Source organism: Mustela erminea, chromosome 9 (genome assembly GCF_009829155.1).
Source record: "Mustela erminea isolate mMusErm1 chromosome 9, mMusErm1.Pri, whole genome shotgun sequence".
Taxonomy (NCBI): domain Eukaryota; kingdom Metazoa; phylum Chordata; class Mammalia; order Carnivora; family Mustelidae; genus Mustela; species Mustela erminea.
Genome location: NC_045622.1, coordinates 93,675,479 through 93,694,534, shown reverse-complemented (window position 1 = coordinate 93,694,534; position 19,056 = coordinate 93,675,479). Strand labels below are relative to the sequence as shown.

General features: G+C 38.5%; 1 protein-coding gene across 1 annotated transcript in view; it reads right to left on the bottom strand.

The window, feature by feature from the left end:
* HSD17B12 (hydroxysteroid 17-beta dehydrogenase 12) overlaps nucleotides 1-19,056 on the bottom strand; it is a 160,655-nt gene that overhangs the window by 95,050 nt on the left and 46,549 nt on the right. The window contains exons 2-3 of the mRNA XM_032360519.1: nucleotides 9,041-9,087; nucleotides 7,658-7,733 (exon numbers count right to left, since the gene is read on the bottom strand). Coding sequence (XP_032216410.1) covers nucleotides 7,658-7,733; nucleotides 9,041-9,087 — 123 coding nt within the window. The remainder of the gene's footprint in view (nucleotides 1-7,657; nucleotides 7,734-9,040; nucleotides 9,088-19,056) is intronic.

The following is a 19,056-nucleotide window of genomic DNA, read 5'->3' as shown; positions in this document are numbered from 1 at the left end:
TTGTCATGCCCTTGAATCATTGTTTAACAAAAGTTTCTCGATTCTAAAAAAGCTGGATTTCCTAATAATTATTGTTTCTTAAGGCTATGTTTTATTTTACTGACTGTCACTTAAACCACCACTCTAATCATTTCTTGTCTTGGGCACCTGTGATTTATGCTTATATTTTGCTATAATCACTAGTCTCCTGGCAACTCTTTATGCTGCTACCTTCACATATTTGGGCCATAAAATCAAAAATAATGAAATTGATTAAAGTGTATGTTATAGTCAAACCATCATTGGTATTTCCCAGATGGCCACTAGAGCACTACTGAGCAGAGAGGCTATTAGGAAAAAAACTAGACATGTAGTATATTTTCTGTATCTTTAATTAGCTCAACTCTCTTACGAGAGCTGCCCTGTTTACCCACAACGTGGGAAGAGCCATGGTCTGACTAATAATGAATATCGTTCAATATGTGTATACTTTTCAGGATGGACAGAAACATATTCATGCTCGTGTGCACAGCCTGGCACACAGCTATGAACAAAAAGATATCTAAGATTATGGTTAAATGGTGACAATTTTAAAACACACTTTATAGAAGTCCCTGGAGCTTTTTCAATGTCTTTAGTGTCCACCATAAGGCACATGCCCTGAGAAAAAACACTAAATAATTAATTAGCTCTCTATTATACCAGAATTGGGTATTCTCTTCTGACACTGTTAATTATTATAATAAGTAAACCAGAGACCATCAGTCTTATTAACCAGGTGGATTCCTACTTTTCCTTCAAGTTTGCCAAAAGCTAGAGGCCCATAAGCTGGAGGTCAGAGAACTGAGTCTTTAGGAAGAACACCCAAAGAACAGCCTCGGTAGATGGAGGCCTGCTGTAGTACTCTTGACCTCCATGGATGCTGTAAAGAGTCAACTCCTGTTTAAGACTTCCTTCCCAGCATAATCTGACACTGCCACCAAGCTCAGACTATGGGACAGATATACCAGGAAACCGAGTCAGTACCTATAGGACTCTTTAATGCTCTTGCCCCAAGATCCAATGGAATAAGAATTAATTTTGCAACTGAATGAGGTCAATGAAGAAACTTTAATAGTGGTTTTAAGAAAACATTTTTTTCTTAATTTTTTACTCCCCCGCATCCTTCCTTGGTGGCTGACTGTCCTTAGGCAAACTGGAGCAAAGCACTCTTGGAATGGTGTGTTGCTCCAACTGATCCCCCAGAAATCGAGAAAAATATAGCTTATAAACTGTGGCAGATTGTATTCTCCAGATCCAGATTTTATTTTCCAAAAATATCTCCCTTCCCACACGCTCTTTTCCAATGTTACCAAGTCACTCCTCCATCAAGAGGTGGAGTCTATTCTTTTCACCTGGGATCTGGGCAGGCTCGTGTCTGCTTTGACCAACAGAATATGACAAAAGTAATGCTGTGTGAGTTCTGAGGGCAGGCCACAAAAAGACATCAGCGTGTGATTTGTTGTCCTGCAACATCCACTGTGAGGGATGCAGTGACCGTGTGAGGAGTCCAGCTCCCCAGATCTGGCCATGCTAGGCAAGCTATGCAAAGGCACCATGGCCAACAGTTCCAGCTCTGTCCAGCTTTCCGGTCATTCACGACCACGGCACCAGCCCTGTGAGAGAAGCCATCTTAAATCTTTTGAACCAGCCTCTCCGCTACTGAGTGTCACAGTTAGGGAACTTGGTAATGCCATGAGAAGCCAAAGAATCATTTCCCCGAGTCCTGACGAAACTCCCAATCAGCAGAATTTCTGAGCAACTAACACAGTTTTATTTCACATTGGTAAGTTTGGGGTGGTTGTTATGCAGCAATAGCAACTGGAACATAAACTATTCAATTGTTTAGGAAAATCTCAAGATGGAAACTGTATAGAAAATACAAGACATATTGATTGGCCTTGTCTGCAAAACTAATCAGAATGATGGTTAGATGGCATACAGGCCCTTACAGAGTTCTTCACCTTACATGGCAATGTAATTACTTGCATAGGCTCAATAAGAATCTATCCTTCCTCCTACCGGGATATAATTAGATAAAACAAATTTGTAACCATGACCATGCCAGAAACGTTTCATTTAATGGTAAATCTCATTTAATTAGGCATGACAAGCCCACTAGTAAGGAACAATAATTCCACTCCAATATGTAGAAACAATGCTTCAAAGAAACTGTCCTGGCACCTACGTGGTAGCCAGGATCTTCTGGGACCTTGGTCTCATGGGTGGTACAGAATGTTACTTTCTGGAAACGTTGACAAATCTGGGGATCTTGGAGTAAGAGGATACCTCTACAATCAGAGGCACCACAGACAAATTGGGAGGCTTTTGGTTCTTGGTAGTTCTTTACTTTAGAATATGGGAACTGCAAGGGCAATAAAAATGTTTCTGATAACTACAGAAGTGCCAGAAAAACATTTGAGATTCTAGAGGCTGCATGGTCAACTCTCTGACCCTGACATTATGTGGTTCTAGTTTCATTAAACATGAAAGTAAAATGGTTTACTATTACCTTGTTGTCCTTATGTAAATAAAAGAGGCTAAATAAAACAAGGCATCACATTAATGATACTGAGAGTGCATCAGAAAATGGTGAAACAAACTTATTTGGTCAAATCTATACCTAACTATACAGATTTGATCAGAGGTAAGGTTTGAAAAAATGAAAGTGATTCTTTTTTAACCTAACCCTATCCCTCTATTGACTACCTGACTAGTGAGATTTACATTTCTAAAAGCATTTCTTAAGAGACCACGGAATTACAGGGTCATCCCAGAGCTTTACACCCTAAGATAATTAACAAAAAGAGAGAAACACCTTGTTTGTTTGTTTGTTTTTTAATTCAAGTAATCTCTACAACATGGGGCTTAGACTCTTGACCTGACCAGAGATCAAGAGTCAGATGCTCTTCTGACTAAGCCAAACACCCCTTGTTTTATTTGTTTTAATCAAAGACAGAATTTGTATTCTTTTTAATCAAAGCTAATTAAAGTGAATGCAATCAGAATTACCAACTGCCATGTACTAATATGAACTGTAAATATCACCATCTCTCTATTCTGTGAGCCAATAGGTTGTTCTAAAAGCTAGTCTTTGCATTGTGCTTTTTGCAAGTAAAAATATAGCTCAGAGTTCAAACATTATCTAGGAGGGTTTTGCTTTGACAAATCAAAATTGACCAAATACTAAATATATTAATAATCCTGGCTAACAAAGATAATAAAAGAAGCTTATTATATATGTGTTGACTCTCAGCTTGTATTAATTCAACAGGTGACAGTTATCCTCAAAAAGAAGCGAAAATTCATCAAAGCAGTTGATCCCGAGAAGGCACTTATCCATTGTTGGCAAAACATTTAGTTCCCTACTAAACTATATATAATCCTTTAAAAATTCTCCTGAAGAACTTTTGTAAGTAGGTTGTCCTCCACACTCACAAGAAATTGCTTCTAAAGAAATAGAATCCCCAAGTTTACATAATGACAGTGGAGAGTCAGAAGGTGACAGGAGCCCAGAAGAGTCCTGGTTTTTCTCAGTTGGCATGTGGTTCCTTTTTCAGTCCCCTCCTTTCCTCTTTTCTTCTTTCCGTCACGTAGGAAAGGAGGGAGGAGTTTAACCTCCTGGAGTGAATGTGAGGGCTGGACTAGAAAAGACAAGTTAGCCTAGTTAAACTAACTTGTCTGACTTCTGTTTCTTGACTCAAGTCTGACTGATACAGAAACTGGTATCAGGAGTGGGATCCCCAAAAACAGACCTCAAAGGATTTTCTGGTATTGGTCTGATTTGATCCATAACGCAGTCGCATCGCCACTAATCAAATGAATGCTGGCTGCCGATTATAATACCGTGTCCTCTGAAGAAGCGCCTTAAGGGACCAAGTGGCCGTCATATTTGAGTTGGGCAGAAGTGATGAACACAGAGATTGTAGTATGGCACAGCTTCATCTCAAATGACCAGCTTGGGCCTTTAAGCTTTCAGTCCCATTGCTGAGCAGAGAAGCAGAGGCCTTCTATGGCAGCCCTAGGAAAAACCCTCATGTTTTACAGCCACAGGCTTCCCCTTGCTAACATCGGCTTTAACTGAGCCAGGGGCAGAATTACAGTGTGTAAGCTGCGCTCCCAGACTCACCACGTCTCATGTATGGAAGTGAGAACACTGAAGAAGACTCGGGATGGGATAACTGGGTGGGCTCAACTGAAGCCAAGGAGCTTGAACCCCTAAGCCATTCTGAGCCTCCCTTGCCAATGCAAAGAGAAACACCCTTCTTTCCTGTGTTGGAAGAGATTCGTCTTCCCTGGACAGAAGAACCTGCGGTACCTCACGATAACTTTAAGGCAGTTTCCTTGCAAGAGAATTCTTCTTCTCCTCACGACCCAACCAGACGATCCCCCTACTGCTACTCGTAACAGGGTAAGATCACAAGCATTCTTTGAGGAACAAGGATAAAGTCAGATCCATAAAGTAGTGGCTGACACACAAAAATAACTGCACAAGTGTGCTCATTTTTACTGGGAGATGGCTAGGAAATCTGGGTGAGAATGATTTGAAGAGTGTTAGGCCAAGGAAAACATAATCCAATACCAGACTGGGATATTTTTTTTAAGACAGGAATCACCAGAGATTTAGGACTTAACTGTTAGCTCGTACAACTGGAAGGCGCTCCAAGAGTTGACTTGGGTGGCTGACTGCAACTTGGGACTCCATGACGGCCTTCCGTCTAGTAAGACTGGGAGGCTACAACTTTCTTGGCATAATGTAGAGGCAGGGACTCAAAGGCTTAAGAAAAGAGGAACGCTGGAGCGGATTTATCGTGTGCAGCTTGCACATTCAACCCCTCCGCACTACACCCCCTAAGAGGGCCCAGTGCATATTCTTGGCACCTAAGGCTCCAGCTGCATAACCGGAGTGGCACTATATGGGCAAGAGGCTATTAGTCTGGCCTTTAACACCCGGTCAGTCATAAAATTCACAATGCTACAAAATGAGAACCTCTCCGTGTTCTCTCCTTGTTTGTTTCTTTCATGGCACTATTACAAACTGCAATTATTTATTTGTCTGATTTGCTTTGCTTTGTTTTTTTGGTTTTTTTTTTGTTTTTTTTGCTTTTTTTACCTATTTTCCTCTGTCTCCTCCACCAGCATAAAAGTTCCATGAAAGCAAGAAAAGCTTCTGCCACACTCACCACTGTACACTGACCAGCTAACACAGAGCCTGGTACACAGGCATTCAATAAAGATGTGCTAAAGGCATAAACAGAGTTATTCTGTCTTCGTCGACATTAAATTGTGCTCCCTCCTTCTCCTGGAATAGAGATGTGCATGAAAAAACTATCCTGACAAAGAGATGATTTACATCTGAGCTGAAAACCTGTACAGGTATACATAAACTCCTCTTTGTATTTCTTCAGCTTAGAACTGACGACCTGGTCTGCTGATACCACCTTTCTCATTTAATTTATACAACACCCAGGAAAACAAAGTAAAGGTCAATTCAGTGCATCACCATCTGTCCCTTCATGAAAATGTTTGAACAGGATCCTGTCTTTATCCAGAACCGTACCTCTCTGCCCATAGTCGCATGTCACCTCATATCACAAGCTAATAAATTCTCAAATATCATTAAAGTATACTTCTGGCCTGCTGAGCAATTTTTTGTACAGGCTGGAGCACTTTCTCAAAGCCTGTCATGAGGGAGCTTTTACTTGTCTTGGGATCAAGTAGACCGTGGATTCGTTCAGATCACAGCATTTCAAAATTCAACATTCCATTTCATCAAAGGTTCTATTTTTCACCTATAAACCTTAACTTCCAGCCATGAGCAAATGCTTTCATTAACAGTCAGTTTTATCTACACATGCACCAACACAACATTTTTATCACTGTAAGAGTTAATTATACACATGAGCACAAGTAACTAAGAAAGAAACAGTGTTAAGATCCAGGCAATATGTAAAGTTCAACTACCTAAGCTAACTGTACGGGGCTCATCAGTGCCATGGCTTAAGTCAAATTCATACCTTAGCCAAACTGCCAAATACTATATGTCTTGAACCTTCAGAGCTGTGTTTACATAATTCAAAACTTGAAAGTTAAAATCCTTAAATGCTAAAGATATAAAAATCTATGACCGTAACAGGGTTTAAAAAAAAAAATTTAAGAAAAAAAAACAAGATTTAGCATACTTAATATCAGTATTTGTAAAGATCTTTTTTTTACATAAAGATAAAGTGCATATATATATAATCTATCCAGCAGGACCAGTTATGATCTGGAAAGAAACAATAACAAAAATATTCACCTCACAAGGATGTTTGAAAGCTTAAAAAGGATAATACATGTGAGGGAATAAATAAATAATAAAGCACCATATGAATGCTAATGGTAGGTAGTAATGTTAATAATAAAATACACTATGTGGTACACCTTAAACTTACACAATGTTCTACATCAATTATATCTCAATAACGCTGAAAAAAAAATACAGAAGAAATCTTCTCTCATCTGAAAGAATTGGAGCAGTTTGTTAGTTGGCTACTCACACAAGTTAAAGCGGGAATCCTAGAAAACGATAAATACACGTTGTAACCATTTTACTTAATTTAAATCTTGCATAAATGTAATTCATTCACCAATCGTCCAGGCAGGACCCCTGCCTTCCATAAGAGTTTAAGTCTGTGACTCCTGTCTCACCCACGCTCATAATGCATCCTTTATGATTGCAGTTTCAGTTCTTGTAAAGTGTAGCAAAAACTTCAACACATATGAAACGAGAGCAAATTTCTTACTTTTAATCATTTTTTCCAATTAGTTTACATTTGTCTTGTTCACCCCTAATTTGACAGCCGATTTCTGAAGGAACTCGCTTTTCTCACCCTTTTCAGAGCACTCAAATTAGTTTTCATAGAAACAACTCCCCCTTTTTAAACAAATATTGCATCTGTGTGGAATATTAAATAATAAATGCATTCAGCCTAAGTTTGGGAACACACAGCGCTGACTCTTAAAGCAAGTAACTTAACTCGTGGGGGGAAATGTGCAAAAGCCTCACACTCAGAAGCCGACCGACCACAAACGGTCAGCACCTTGGGAACAGTGGTGTGCTCTACCAAGGAATGGACAGAACTACTTTACCCATCGGGTTGGTTAATTAGACATGAGTTAAGAATCTTTGCTACATAGCAATTCAGGTCTCCAGCACAGCTGACTAAGAAGAAAGCGCAAAAGATATATATATATATATATATATATATAGGCTGCCTTCTCTATTTTTCTTCAATTATATATAAAAAAAAATTTAGAGGCAATGATGTCAAAGAGTAAAAAAAAATGCAAGAATACTGAAATAAAGCAACAGAAAAGGAATTCAGGTGTTTAAGTAGAACATGAAAAAATAATCAGAGAAGCTGACTCCTAAAAACAACTTAAATGAGTCAGGAAAAGACATTTTAAGGAAATTTTAACAGTCCCATATTAATTTGAAAAAAGTTGATGACCCATTTTAAAGCACACCTTTTAACAACATAAGAAAGAAGTGTTCTCAACTATAAATACGTCAGTGCTAGATACCTACTTGAAAACATTCAACTTAGATTAGCTGTGTTCCTTTTGTAAATATGAAAGAAGAGGGTGAAAAACTTACTTATTTCACTGGAAACTTGATTCAGTTTATCCTGTGATCTGCTGATAAGGACAACCTTCATTCCATGTTTTGCTAACTGAAACAATAAAAAACACCAAGCAATTGAATCACACCTGTACATATCATTAAAAAACAGAAATCAGATAAACTCTCATTTTAAGATAATCTGATAATATGATAAACCCAACAAAAAAATAAATAAATAAACTTAAGTAGTAATGAATGGTCAATTCAAAATGAAGACTTTATAAAGGAGTCTTCCAAAGGGCTGTCTTTTTGAATCAAGCTAGTATACAAATGTCAAAGGATTTCAGAAAGAATAAAACTTTTACTTTTCACTTTACACCCATCTACACTGCTTTAGTTTTTAAAATCATAAGTACTGGGGCATCTGGGTGGTGTGGCGGGTTAAATGCCTCTCAGTTTGGGCTCAAGTCATGATCTTAGGGTCATGAGCTCAAGCCCTACATGCAGAGTTGGCTTGAGAGTCTCTCTTCTTCTCTCTCCGCCCCCCCACTCATGCTCACAATCTCCCTCTAAAATAAATAATTTTTCATAAATAAATAAATAAATAGTACCTACTACTTCTATAATTTAAAAGTCAGGTTTATTTTTTTTAATTTGTTTATTTATTTGAGAGAGAGAGCACAAGGAGAGGGAGAACCAGACTCCCCACTGAGCAGGGAGCCTGATGCGGGGCAAGATCCTAGGACCTTGGGATCATGACCTGAGCTGAAGGTAGTGGCTTAACAGACTGAGCCACCCAGGCACCCGTAAAAGCTTTAAAAAAGCTCTGCCAAGACTGTCATCAGAATTGGGCGGTATCATAAGCTATGATGCCTCTGCAGAACCAGAGGGCAGGGAAGCTTGCCTTCAAAGAGTACTCCCAACACTACTGCTTTGTACAATGGCCCTCAAATTACCACGGTCCCTATCCTTTCATGAAATTACAGAGAACTTGAACCCTTTGTCCATGTCTGTCAATATCTTTTCATCAATCTTAGTCTTCCTTATATAGAAACGATGCCATGGACTGGCCTGGAAATATAACTATTGCCTAATAACATAACCTCCTTTTGGAAAAGAGCTCAAAACAACTGATGAAGGACTGTCCATAATTACACAATATAAAATAAAACTATGCTACATTTTCCCCAATTCCAACTTACTGGAACAGAAAGTTTTATACTCATTTTTGCACAAAAATTTATTAAAATTGTCTTTGAGCAAGTGTGGGGTTTCTGATGAGAAATAAAGCATATCTATTGTACTATAAAACAGTGTATTTGTTTTTAACTTTAAAAATCAAAGCAACTGTAAGAGATCATCCTGTATTTGTTGTTTTATTTTTATACCAAGAAGAAGGTCTTGAAAATTACCTACCTCTTCTGCATATGATTTTCCAATTCCATCAGTACTACCTGTGACGACTGAGAAAAGAAAAAAACAGCTTAGGTTAAGAACTATAATGAAGAACCAATCATAGGATAGGACCCACCAGTTATACACCAGAGGACCTGTGTAATACTTGCACGTAAAAGATGAAGGAACACTAGTGATTCAAATTTAAGACAGAATACCCACCATAGGAACTAAAATTTAAAGGGCTGTAATACCATGTCTTGACAAGGTTGTGGAGGAACTGGAACTTTCACACATTGCTGGTGGCACAGTAAATTTGATACAATCACTTTGAAAAAAAGCTATTTGGCATTAGGTCCAGAACTAAACAGGGGCATACCCTGTGACCTAGCAATTTCCAAGAAGTATGAACGGATCATGTCTACCAAAAGAATGTCCATGGTAGCTTTATTTATGCATAATAGGTAAACAGGCCCAAACATTGGTCTACAAGAGAATAAGTAAATGGAGGTATATTCATATAACGGAATACTATATAGCAATAAAAAAGAACTACTGATATATTCAAAACATGCACTAATCTCCCAGACATTATGCCAAGTGAAAAAAGCCTGACATAAAAGCATGCAAACTGTTATGATTCCATTTATGAAGGTCTCCCCCGCCCCAAAAAAAGGTGAAACTAACCTACAATGACGGAAATCAGAATATTGATTACCTCTGGGTGAGGGGGTAGATGACAAGGAAGGGACATTAAGGGATCTCTGGGGTAGAGGATGTATATCCTTTATCTTGATTTGGGTATAAAAGTCTGAAAGAATTCACTTTAAAAATGCATATTTATATATATATCTGTTATACTCCAATAAACTTAATTTTTTGAAATTATGGGCAATAAAAAGAAATAGAGTATGATTTATTCTATAGGAAAGTATATTTATCTTACAAGCTCAAAAACCTTTTTCTTTTTTTAAAGATTTTATTTACCGAGAGAGAGAGAAAGTAAGAAGAGCACAGAGGGAGAGGAAGAAGCAGACATGCCACTGAGCAGAGAGCCTGATGTGGGGCTCCATCCCAGGACCCTGGGATCAGGACCCAAGCCAAAGGCATATGCTTAACCAACTGAACCACCCAGGTGCCCCTCAAAAATCTTATGTAGCAGAAACATTTGAAAATATAATGGGTCAGGCTTCATTATGGTACCTTATCTCTGAAATACTGGAATGACTCTTGTTACAAATTCAGAGCATAGCTATCCCCTCCAAATTGTTAGGGATGTGCCTCAAACTTCTTTGAGATTTTCCAAGCCATTTACAAATTATGGAAAACAAGTTATGAAGTAAAGTAGGATTTTCTTGTATTTGTACTAAAAACACTTTTTCCAAATTACACAAGGGCAAACATATCAAAAAATAAAAACAGTATAACAAACTCCTATGTACCCATAACCCAGCTTCAAAGACTATCAACTTGATTTTAAATAATGTTGCTTCAACTCTATACCCCCACCCACTTCCTCCCACCTCAGATTAAGTAAATCACTAACATCATATGACTTCATAAGAACTTCATTATGTTATTTAAAATAGCCACAATACCATTATCACATTCCTAAACTGTAAATAATAAGTCCTAACTAAATTATCTAATCTCAAATCAAACATCAGTTATCTAATCAGTATGTAAATTCCCCCAAGTGTTTCAGAAAACTTCTAATAATTTGGTCAAATCAGGATTAAATAACTTCCATACTTAAAATTGGTTAATGTCTACTTTTAGACTATAGGTCTATCTATCCATCTACCTTTCTGTATCTATTTATTCAATCTCCATCTCTCTCTCCTCTGCTTCTACTCCCTCTCTCTCCCCCCTTCCTCCCCCAACCCCCAACTTCCCTACTAGTTGTTGAAGATACTGGGTCCTATTACTTTCCCAGCATGGCATTTACTGATTACATTCCCCTGATGTCATATAACATGTTCTTCTGTCCCCTAGTGGTTACCTATCAATACTTGATCAAATTCAAGTTTGATGTTTTTGGTAAGAATACTTCACAAGCAATGACACATATTTACATCAGGAGGCACATGTCTGGTTATCTGTCTTTGTTGTTTTATTAGCAGCCACTGTTAACCACTGAGATACAGAATTTCATTAGATGTTGCAGAACAGTGATATTTGTGCTTTTAGGGTTGGGGGGGCGAGAGAGAGTGCTCTGTGGGGGGCGGGAGAGCGTGCTCTGTCAATACTCAGTGTGTACGTTATTATAATAATGTAACTCAAGGGCGCCTGGGTGGCTCAGTGGGTTAAGCCGCTGCCTTCAGCTCAGGTCATGATCTCAGGGTCCTGGGATCGAGTCCCACATCGGGCTCTCTGCTCAGCAGGGAGCCTGCTTCCTCCTCTCTCTCTCTCTGCCTGCCTCTCTGCCTACTTGTGATCTCTCTCTGTCCAAAAAAAATCTAAAAAAAAAAAATAAATAAATAATGTAACTCAATTCTAACACTAGCCTTAGGACATGGGCCCCCGCAACTGTCCATGTACCAGGCATTAGTTGTAAATTCAGAGGTCCTGACAGGCATCTACGCTGACTGACTGCAAAATTCAGGGTTCCTGCAACTCCTCAGGTTCAGCAATTCACTAAACAAGTCACAGGACTCAGGACTTAAAAATTTGTGATTACAGGGGACGCCTGGGTGGCTCAGTTAGTTGGTTAAGCAGCTGCCTTCGGCTCAGGTCATGATCCCAGGGTCCTGGGATTGAGTCCCACATCGGGCTCCTTCCTCGGCAGGGAGCCTGCTTCTCCCTCTGCCTCTGCCTGCCTGTGCTCACTCGCTCTCTCTCTCTCTGTCTCTGACAAATAAATAAATAAAATCTTAAAAAAAAAAATTTGTGATTACAGTTTTTCAAAAAAAAAAAAAAAAAAATACAAATCAGGACCAACCAAGTGAACAGCCACAAGGAGCAAGGTCTAGGAAGGTCCTAAATGCAGAGCTTCTGTGCCCTCTCTGAATCAGGGCACTTCACCCTCACAGAACACCAGTATGTTCACCAACTAGGAAGCCACATCAAGCTTCAATATCCAGCATTTTTAATGGGCTCCATTACAAAGGCATGGTTGACTGTATCACTGACCTCAACCCCCAATCCCCCCTTCCCTCCCAGAGGTTGAAAGATTGAGCTGATGTCACACGGCTCAGACCTCCAATCTTCTAATCACATGGTTGGTTTTTAGGCATGACCAGCCCCCATCTTGAACCTATCCAGGATCCCACTATGAGTTCTGTCAAAGTATCGGGGCCCACCATGAATAATAAAGATAATCCTGTCACTCAGGAAATTCCAAGGATTTAGATTCTCCCCACCAGGACCAGGGATGAAGGCCAGTCAAATTCCTTATCATACAACAATTATTGTGGCTAGATAAATATATTACTCACTAGTGAATCAAATAATATAGTATAATTACATTTCCTTTCTTGGTCAACATTTTTATTTTCCTATAGTCAAATTGCCTTTTCTTCCATTTGCAAAGGTTTCTTTTTAAATCTCCCATTCCCTAACAGCCTCTCAGTACAATTTTCCACAGAGTCAATCCCATGATTTTTTTTTTCCTTTTTTTCCCCCCCCATAGAGATTACTTCCCGGTTCCCTCCAGCTTTTATCCTGTTCCTCCCTGGAATGGCTACTGTGCTGCACAGCTGTTGTTCTAGAACATAACCATGGGAATTCCTTTGGCCTCCCTCTTCTGTTGAATATCTTATTTCTAGATCTTATTCTATTCCCTCATTAGGGATCACATCCACCAATAGCTTCCCAAGGACAAAGTTTTGTAAACAGTTTTTTAAAATAAACTTTTTTAGAATAGTTTTTTAGACTTAACCAAAAAATGTGAATATAATACAGGGGGATCTCTATATTTCGAGTCGGGTTTTCCTATTACTAACATCTAATATTTGTCACAATTCATGAACGAATATTGGTATATTATAGTAGTCCCCTCTTTTCCATGGGGGATACATTCCAAGACCGCTTGTGATGCTTGAAACTATGGAGAACACCACGCCTTATATACACTATGGTTTTTCCTAGACATAATACCTATGATAAAGTTCAATTTATGTTAGGCATTGTAAGAGATTAACAATGTTAATAATAAAATAGAACAATTCTAATGTACTATAATAAAAGTTATGTGAATATGGTCTCTCTCACAAAACCCTATTGTACTATATTCAGCCTTCTTGGGATGATGTGAGATAAAATGTCCACACAATGAAATGAACTGAGGTGAATGATGTAGACATCATGATGTAGTGTTAGGCTACTAGTGACCTTCTAACAAGATGTCAGAAGAAGGATCATCTGCTTCTGGACCACAGCTGACTGCAGCTAAATGAAACTACAGAGAGCACAACCTCAGATAAAAGACGGAACTACTGTATTTTCAACAAAAGATTTTTTCAGATTTTCTTGGTACTGAATGTCCTTCTATTCTAATATAACATCCAGAATATCCTATTAAATTCATGTGACAGCTTAAGAGAAACTTTTTTTTGATAGTTTAAGAGATACTTTTTTGATTGTGGATACCTTTTTTTTTTTTTTTAGAAAGTCTATATGCTAACCTCATACATAATAGTTTAACTAGGTTAAAATTCTAAGTAGGAAATAATTTTTAACAACAAAAAAAAAAAATTGAAGACAACTCTCTACTATCTTCTAGCACCAGTACTGTTCAAAAAGTGTTTCACCATTCTGTGTTCAGGCCATTTATAAGTGACCTGCTTTTTTGTCACCGGAGCTTTTAGGATTATCATTCAATCTTTAACAATCTGTCACAATAATATATTTTTCAGTGGTTTTCTTCTATTCCTTGGTGCTAGGCACTGACGGGCCTTAAAATCCATGATCTTTGATTCTGGCAGTTTCCTTATATTGATTCTTTGACAATTTCTTCCCCATACTTTTCTCTCTAATTCTTATCAATCAGAATTTAGATATAACAGTTTCTCTATTAATCATATTTTTCTTTTTGTTCTACTTTCCTGGAAGTTTCTTCAACTTTACCTTCCAAACTTTCTATTGACTTTTAAATTTTAGGCTGTCAAATTTTTAAGTTTGAAGAGCTCTCCTTTATTCTGATTACTCTTGCCCTCTTTCTTTCTTTCTTTTTAAGGAGTATCTTGTTCTTATTATAGGCCTATTATCTTCTCTTATCTCTGAGGATATTAACTAGACTTTATTTATATACAGTTGACCCTTGAACAAAAGGGACTTGAACTGCATGGGTCCACCTATACACAGATTTTTATAAATACAGTACAGTACTATAAATGTATTTTGTTTTCCTTATGATTTTCTAAATAACCTTTTCTTTTCTCTAGCACAGTGTAAGAATACAGGCAGCTAATCCATAAAATATAAAATATATGTTATCAACTGTTGGTATCAGTAGGGCTTCCAATCAGCAATAGCCATTTGTAGTTAAGTTTCTGGGGAGCCAAAATGCAGGCTTTCCACTGCACTGCGTGGATTTCCCTAATCCCCATGTTGTTCAAGGGTCAACTGTATTAACATTTTCTTCTCCTTACATTCTCTTTCCTCTATATTCCTTTTGACGGATTTGGTCTGTCTCATCTTGGAAGCATCAATATGGCAACTCATGTGCATACATGGGGTGACTGCAATGTGAACCTCACTCTAGGGTAACCAGTGAGCAAACCAGCTTTTTTATTAGAGATTCCACAAAAGTCAGTATCTTTTCTCTGAGACCCTTCACTATCTCTTAAGAAGCATTTCCCCATTTCAATCTTTTGGCTGCTGGGTAGGTGAGCAGCTGTTAGTCTGCAGACTTTTTCCTCAACCCCTGCTCTCAGTGAGGTGCCTCACCTCTGCCTTCTTCCGTGCCCGATTTCCCCGAGTCTCAAGCACATCTGGCTCCGTGGCCTTCCCCACTCCTGTCTATTGAAGTACCTGACACTTCTAATTGTGCTTTTCTGAGATCCAAAAGCAAAGCTGTGTGCTTCCCAATGGTGGACAGTCTGTGAGCACTCTGGTGTCTGCTCTCTGAAGTGAGGGACCACTCTTCCACCTACATTTGCTCTTATTGGGGAATAAGGGATTTCAGAAGTCCCCTAGTCTCATCAAACTGGAGCTTCCTGTTTCTCATTGTTCTAATTTTAGAGAGGATTTCCAAAATATAAGAGGCTAGAAATACAGTTATTTGATCATTTTAAAACTGGGAAGTTCCCCAAGTTTCCTCTGAAACACATTATACTAAAGTAGACTAACTTTAGTTGAGAATGAGATACTAAACACACTACTCAAAAAAAACTGATTTTATACTCCCAGCAAGAACACTTCTTCCTATCATCTCCTGCTATCAACTATCAAATCTAAATCAAACGAACAGTTTTTAGAAACTATTATGTGCACAACTTTAGAGACTACAACGACATATGAGATCCATTCTGGATATCAGGTATTCTATAAATCACCTATCCTCTGGTTAGGACTTTAAATATTAAGCATAAACAATCTGACTTTTAAACAGATATAAATATTAAAAATTTAGCCTGATCTTTTTAGATAGATAAAAATATCATTTTTCCAGGGGCTCCTGGGTGGCTCAGCTGAGCACCCAGCTCTCGATTTCAGCTCAGGTCACAGTCTCAGGGTCCTGGGATCAAGCCCAGTGTAGGGTTCTACACTCAATGGGGCGTCTACTTCTTTCCCCTCGCCCTCTGCCCTGCACGTGCTCTCGTGCACTCTTTCTCTCTAAAATGAATAAGTCTTTAAAAAATATATCATTTTCCTATATTCTAAGTCTCAAATCAAATCCAGCATTGCATAGTTATAGATGAGCCAAATATTACCTCACAAGTACATTTTTTTCCTAAGAAAACAGAAAAGTATAAAAATTATTTTTATGGACACAAAGTATTTCTTTGTGTATTTTTTATTTAAAAATAAAACTGGAAACTCAGAGGCTTCCTTAGTCATCTCTGTAAGCACCACTGTAGTTCTACAATAATCAGTCACCTACACAATGGCCACGCAATGGGGGATCAACTACCCCTTCTCCATCAAAGGAAGTGACAAATTCTTTAGTTCTCTATGTCATACTGTAGGTAAGTGTTTGCAATAACGTAAAAACATGACCAAGTGATCGGTCAAACTTCAGTCAATCAGAAAAGTCTCATTTGATGTAAAAAAAGAATTTTAATTTATTTATTTAAGACAGACAATGGAGACAAGGATTGTCCTACTGCTTTTGCTTTACAAGATCCATTCTCTGCTTTAAAGCCACAAATATTCCTAAAGTGGTAGCAGATATAGCAGCTGGTAGTTGGATAGAAAAATCTCCTAATCGAGTTCATTAATTTTTTATTTTCATAAAATAATAGTGTGATTCTCTCTATTAAGATGATGCCATATTGTCTGGGGAGTCAACTACCATTATTAATTTTAGGAAGCTAATCAAACCATACCAGATCTTAAATCAAAAGTCTTTTAATGTTGCTTCTGGGACATTGGGAAAAGACATGAAATAGATTACTATTTTTTATCCTTCCTACTGTTGATATTTTTTACCCATGTGCGTATTCTGCCTTTCTAACAAAGAAGTCCTTTCCTACCACGAATAGAAAAATGGTACAAACTGAGCCAGCAGACTCTTTTATCTATTCCACTTTCCCAAAAATCAGTGTAGCACTGCTTAATCCCCTGTTTCTCAAGGTCACTTAATATTTTCTTAAAACAGAGTTCTTAAAAATAAAATTTAACAGAAAACTTACTTGACTACTATTTACTGAATTATTTGATTATTGTAAAAGACCACCAGTTTTAATTACCATTAAATAGAATATTAGTGTAAAATGTGTATGTATATATGTAACCATTAAAATTTTTAAAATTCGGGATGCCTGGGTGGCTTAGTCGGTTAAGCGTCTGCCTCCAGCTCAGGTCATGATCCTAAGGTCCTAAGATGGAGTCCTCCATCAGGCTCCTTGCTCAGTGGGGAGCCTGTTTCTCCCTCTGCCTCTGCCTGCTTGTGCTCTCTCTCTCACAAATAAATAAATGAAAACTTAAAGGGAAAAAAGTTTTAAATTTTTAAAATTCGTCAATGCAGTACCTAAGATCATCTTCTGCTCTGGGAAATACTTGATCTAACTCTGAAATGCCTACCACCTTGCAATGGGAACCAATGAAGCAAAGACCAGCAGCTCCCACATCATTCATACTAGAAGTACTGCTTGTTTTTCTGTTGGTTTCTTAAAATGAAAAAATTAAGCAGTCAGCCAAAATGAAATAAGGTGCCAAGTACTGAAATACCCCCGGGGACGACTCCTTCTCATGTTATATGCACATCTGGGCCAGAGCCCAGTTGGCAACTGTCTTCCCTTCCTTCTTTCCAGCAACTGTGGCCTGGAATATAGACTCTATTTCCCAAACTCCTCAGCAGCCAGGTGTGGCTGGTATTCGATTCTGGATATAAGATCCAAGCGGTAATATGAGCCCCTCAAATTACAGTGAATGGCTGCTCACAGCCAGGAAGCTGACTGAGCAGGGAGAGGCCCCTTTTTGACCTTCATCTAGCCAATTCAAAAGTGATGGCAGAAGTCTGGCAGTCTTGAACCACAAGTAACCTTGAGGGTAGAAGCCACAGGCTAAAGGGAAGGTGCATACTCATAGGAATCAAGGTTCCTTCCTGAGGACTCCATGGAATTACCATGTTTTTTTAATTAATCGTTTCCTTTTTTACTGCTTCCCACAGAGAATCAAACATATTCTAATTTTCTTTAAGCTGGGTGAAAAGTAAACTTCTCTCTTGTTAAAGTCATGACTATAGGCCCAGAAAAGCAAGAGTAAGCTGTCAATGAAGTCGATTATTAAAATAAAATATTTACAACTCACATGACTGCAAGAATATTTGCTCAAGGTACCTCATTCATATCATCCAGTTCTTTCTCATAATAGCTATCACCCCAACCTAAGCTATCATCCCAACATACACAGGCTTGTCCAATGAACCTTTCAGTCCTTTCTCACTTAGTTCATGGGCTACATAGTTAAGAATTATCTTTCTCAAACACCATTTTTATGATCTCATTCTTCTGTCAAGAAGTGACAGTGTTTCTCTCTTGCCAGTTACATAAAACCTGAAACACAAATCCATTCACTTCTCCCGGCTGCACCACCCGGGGCTACCATCATTCATCTCCCACAATAACTACCCCAACAGCCACTCAGTCATTCGCCTGCTCCCACACCTGTTCCTCTCCAATTCACTGCAGCTGAAGTGATCCCTCCAAAGGGCAAATCTGACATCACTTCCCTGCCTAAAACCAGTCAATGGCTTCCCACTACCCTTACTCTTCACGAAGTCTTCCATGAGCTTACCTTACACCCATCACGTTCCTCCTACCACTCACTTCCCCGGACACGCTGAAATTACCTACAAAGTAACAAGTTCTCTCTTCACAAAAGTCTTGTTCTAGTCCCAGTTTCACTCCAACCAGTGTCTCTGTCCCATCCTTGAGGTCTTCACTTGAACATCTCCTCTCCCATTAAGGCTTCCTTGAGCTCTGACAAACAGAATCTCCTAGCTCTCTGCCCCCACAGTGCTCCATACTCCCCCTCCCTTCATGACATTAATCACAAAGGTTTATATAAGGGTCTGCCGGGGTCACCACAGTCTAACTGCTAGCACAGTGCCTTGCAAAAAGTAGATGATTAATGAGTGGATGAATGAATGAGTAAATGAATGAAAAAAGATTATGAATGGAAAACTAGCCTCTTAGGATACTACCCACTATTTTGTCAGCTTTTTTTTTTTTTCCTTGTAATAATGTCCAGTCACCTACTATACAGAACCCCATATATCCCTCGGCCTCTCTCAACATCAAGTAGTGATCTAAAATGAAATTTAAGAAATTTAGCAGAGAGAAGTTTAACTTTATGATGAATCTGCAGAGACACATTTTCTGTAGATGAATCTGAGGCTATCTTTGAAAAGAAATTGTTTTCAGTGTTAG